The following is a 4,947-nucleotide window of genomic DNA, read 5'->3' on the forward strand; positions in this document are numbered from 1 at the left end:
ATAAATATATATGCATATATATATATGTATATATATATGATCAACGAGGTATCATACCTGGCTAAGGGAAGGTCCTTATAATGCCACAGGCTACACAGAACATCTTACCCGTACAATTACCTCAACGTCATAGATTTGTAATATGCTTCCCACCAGAGGAGCACTCCACCGCAACCACAGAATCTCAGACACTATATAATTACGAAATCAACCATTGCGTACCAGAATATCACGGCAATATATGGTGGGGTGTATCACACACATGTCCAGACAACACTTGGCCTGATATCATCAGACACACACACCACCGACGGCTTAAGCCTGTGCTTAAACACAACAATTTAGACATATACACTCTAGAGCGACAAAACACAGACAACTGGATGCTCAACTTCCTTATCTTAAAAAACACATGTCGTGGGCGTCTTCGGCCCGTCGACATTGGCCACTTCGCCAGAGGGACAACGCACAGGTTCATACACATTGCTGTAACCTAAAGACGGCCGCATCCCTTACAGAAGCTTTCTCACAGTCATGACGACAACTCACGCAACACTTATACGGCAACATTTCAAACACAAACAAACAAAGCTTGGCGTGTAACGCTTACATTGTGAACGCCGAAAATGGTTGCGATATTGTCGGTTTTCCACTCGCCCCTTGCAACAAGAACTATGGACAGACGATAAAACAATTACACTTGCATATCAAAATCATACAGGCTACCACAGATACCTTCTCCGTCACAGACTGAGATCGTCGACGCAAGACGTTAGAGATACATCGGTATTTCTCGACTAGGCCATGAGGAACATGCGGTGCCTCCCACCCCCGAGCAAAACCTAAACCCTAAAAGCTCTTATCCACCGAAGGTGATGTCATCGCCCATCACACTTCACTCACTTTCGGTACACCCTATGCACGTGGGAAAGTGTTCAGTCGTCCACTCTCTCACACCATGATGAAACCGATTGACTCACACACTCCGATCCGCACAGTCTTCCATGCTGATCTCGAAACAGAATTACCCACTTCCCCAATCGGGTATGCCTGTTGTATATCAAATACATCGAACCATACACCGGCATGTATGCCATTTGTCTACAATTACAAAACCAGGGACGATGCTAGTGCTGAAGTCGACCGCTTCTACACTGACATCGGCAGAGAATACCTCGCAAAGCTCACCGGGATTAAGTATGACCGCGGCGGTGGATTCACACGCTTACACTCCGGAATAACATCATCACACAACAGCACATCAAGATCGCGTATGTAACTACGGCTTAGCCAGCACTACACGGCCTCATCGAGCTTACAAAGGGCAGTCTTAAGAAAATATAGTTGTTTATATATATATATATATATATATATATATATATATATATCCACACAGCAAGCTCTGGCTAGTACATTAAATTATAGACAGCATACAATCTACACGATGCATATCACCAAAAAAAAATATGACAACGCAAGTCAGTGACCAAAAAGCGATCAATTGCGATCATTTGTTTAATGAGTTCACATTGGGTTGAACCTGAATTGCGCAAGGCAATGCTATATTTGTTCAGTTTCAGAACTGATTACACATGCACAGGCGTTCACGATCGATACACAGATAACTATGTAAGCAGTCCGAATTCACCGTACGCGCCCATTGTCGAACACGACTTGCAATGAAACTCTCAAAGAATCCATTCCAGGACAAGCATACTTTCTGCGAGTCTCATGTTTACGAGATGATCCTATGTATACGTCCGTCATCCAGGTATCCATTAGTAGCTTGCAGGGTAATCCTTCTACAGTGCTATTATAAGTGTAAGACTATGGTGTTCACGACAGACTATATGCGTGGAAACATAGGAAGCTGTAAGCATATAAGTGAATGCCTTCATACACATGGCGAGAAGAGTTATGAATAAAACATACAAAGCCGGTGACCGCTAGGGTTTGGTAGGGTTTATTCTTTAGCACATTTGTTCCGGAAAAATTCTTTACGGAACAAACGTACCCGATAATAGACTGCTGGTACTATTTGTTCTATAAAGCCTTGCGCAGTATTACAGATGTGTGGTAGTTACTATTGTACTACATATTCAGTAGAACGAATCTCACAGCTGTTATCCGAGGATACAGTTAATAATTAGCATGTCGACAGCACAGGTGCTGTGCCGCTACTATGCTAGCGGGTGCTGCAAGCGTGAGGATTGTGGCTTCCTTCACGACTTTAAGGGGAGAATGAACATGGTGTGTGCAGAGGACATTTGTTGGAGGAATCAGATACTACTGTACTATAGGGAGTGTCTATAGTTATTTAACAACAAGTAGTGTATGCAACACAAAGTGATCAACCACGTATCTCTCTCTGTTCTTCTGAGCGTTTGCAAAACTTGCCCAATAACCCGGTTGACTGCAACATGTGTGTTTTGCTATATAATTGCATGGGGTTGTTCTGATTCTGCATTGCACGCGTGTGATGCCAATCCACAGATAACCCTGTTGACTGCAACATGTATGTTTTGCTATATAATTGCATGGGGTTGTTCTGATTCTGCCTTGCACGCGTGTGATGCCAATCCACAGATAACCTTGTTGACTGCAACTTGTGTGTTTTGCTATATAATTGCATGGGGTTGTTCTGATTTTTGCCTTGCACGCGTGTGATGCCAATCCACAGAAGACGTGTCTGACAGACGATGTGGTGGATATAGATTTGTATTATGACCTATTTGCCTTCTAACCGTAGTCTATACTACGAACACCTGAAAGCAAAACAAGTAGCAGCACGCTGGTGTCATGCACGTTTCCCTCTATGAATGCTCACACAGTCATCATATGAGCATAACTACGCTCACACCGATTGGTACTGACCACTCGCGCGTGTCTATCACTTATAGATGCTCACGGAGTCATCATATGAACATGACTACGCTCACACCCATTGGTACTGACCACTCGCGCGTGTCTATCACTTATAGATGCTCACGAAGTCATTATATGAGCATAACTACGCTCACACCCATTGGTACTGACCACTCACGCGTGTCTATCACTTATAGATGCTCACAAAGTCATCATAGGAACATTAGTTGGATTACGCAATAACCATATGCGCATGACTACACTCACCCCCCCCCCTCTATTGGGACTGACCATTCGCGTGTGTCTGTTGTACGTTGCATGTGTGCAGTCGTGCACTTTCTTCCTGCATGGCCAGTGTACCTACGGGTCGAAGTGTCGGTACGACCACGTGCGGCCCAATAAGTCGCAAGAAACGACCACCACAATCAATGGCACTGCCAGGAAACCACAAGGGTATCCGAAGGTAGGATTTCTGTTTGTTTTATATCACCGTTTCTGCATGCCGTACTCGCCACGCTTGCGCATGTGCACACGCTTGCGGATATTCGGAGTGGCCGGGGTTGAGGTTTCCTCGGGTTGCGGGATAAACGGGGGTTTACACCAGGGATTTGTGTGTTGGAAAGTGTACGTCGTTGAGTGGTGAGTTGACAGTGCACATGTGTGTGGCAAACGTACCTGATTGAAAAGATACGTGCAAATCTCGATAATTGAGCAGGCGTTATAGTCCTGGGTGTAGTATACGGCTCTGTGTGACGCCAATGTCGGCGACCCATGTCACGTGCTAGTCACACCTCTGTCGTGCATAGTCATGTGTGCTACTCTGAAGCCTTTTGCTTGCGGTGTGTTGCTATGTAAGAATGTCAGGACTTGCCGTGTGTATGTGTACGTGTCAGTGGTCCGTATGCGCATTTGGGAAGTTGGGCATGTGCATGGCAAAGGGTATGTACCGAAAATACCATCACAATGGATCTCAAGGGGGTGGCCTTGTTTGTCTATTGGATGTGTTTAGAATCGCAGCGTGCAGCGGTTATTGTCAAAGCTGGGTGCCAGTAGACACTTCATTTTACTCTGTGATACCAGCCTTGCGATGAGGTGGTTGGTGGATATACATACCAAAGCAGAACCTCGAAGTGTTTCTTTCAGAAGGCTATGAAAATCTATTTTTGATTTGTTTTATTGCAAATATCACAGAGAGTGGGCACTGCGTCACTCGGTAGAGATAACCCAACGAGACAAGCGCAGGACTCAGCTAAGGCACCATTGCCCACACACACACAACCACACACACAACCACACACACAACCACACACACAACCACACACACAACCACACACACAACAGTCACGCAATGCGACGCAACACACTGAAAGCCACCACAGCACTGGCGAGCGCAGCACGACAGTCGGCAGTGGCATCGCCCCACTGTCCACCGACGCACCTGCGTTCCAACCCAACCAGCCGTACAGACCAACCACAACCAACCAAACACAAACGCACACGGACACGCCTGCACATCCCAGCACCACCACCCCCACCAAAGCATCGGCAGGCACCACAGCGGTCAACCCAGGCATGTCATTCGCTGGGGCTGCCAGGAGCGGTCTCACATATGCACAGCCAGCTGCGGCCGAGGCGGAGACAGCGGAGTCCGCTGCGGAGAAGGCCTTGCGTGACGCACTGCTGTGTCCGTTTGCAATGGCGGGAAAGTGCGCGTTTGCGGTAGGTAGATGCAAGTATGTGCACGGAGACGTCTGTGAGGGGTGTGGCAGGCAGTGTCTGCACCCACACAACACACAGCAACGCACACAGCACCACGCCACATGCCAAGGCAGCGCAAGACCACCACCACCCGACGATGGGCTTACAGCGGAGATGTATGCGACGAGTGGTGGCACAGGAGACTTTGAGGATACTACTGGACACGCTGCGACTGGTGATGCGGTATGGGTAGTTTGTGGCTGTTGTGGTGTGCTATGGTTAAGTGCTGTATGAGAATAGCAAGGGTACCTATGTGTTGTCTAAGGAATTGGAGCTTGAGTTGAAGGAGGAGATGGCACAAGTACCACAATGGATATATATATA

The 4,947-nt window shown here is 47.0% G+C and overlaps 1 protein-coding gene across 1 annotated transcript in view; it reads left to right on the forward strand.

Annotated features, from left to right (window-relative positions):
- Window positions 1–2,094: 2,094 nt before the first annotated feature.
- Window positions 2,095–4,947, forward strand: part of SARC_01615 (hypothetical protein) — a gene marked incomplete at its 3' end in the record, with an annotated part of 7,256 nt that continues 4,403 nt past the window's right edge. The window contains exons 1-3 of the mRNA XM_014304667.1: window positions 2,095–2,250; window positions 3,194–3,328; window positions 4,057–4,806. Coding sequence (XP_014160142.1) covers window positions 2,152–2,250; window positions 3,194–3,328; window positions 4,057–4,806 — 984 coding nt within the window. The 5' untranslated portion in view covers window positions 2,095–2,151. The remainder of the gene's footprint in view (window positions 2,251–3,193; window positions 3,329–4,056; window positions 4,807–4,947) is intronic.

This window comes from Sphaeroforma arctica (genome assembly GCF_001186125.1).
Source record: "Sphaeroforma arctica JP610 unplaced genomic scaffold supercont1.65, whole genome shotgun sequence".
NCBI lineage: Eukaryota > Ichthyosporea > Ichthyophonida > Sphaeroforma > Sphaeroforma arctica.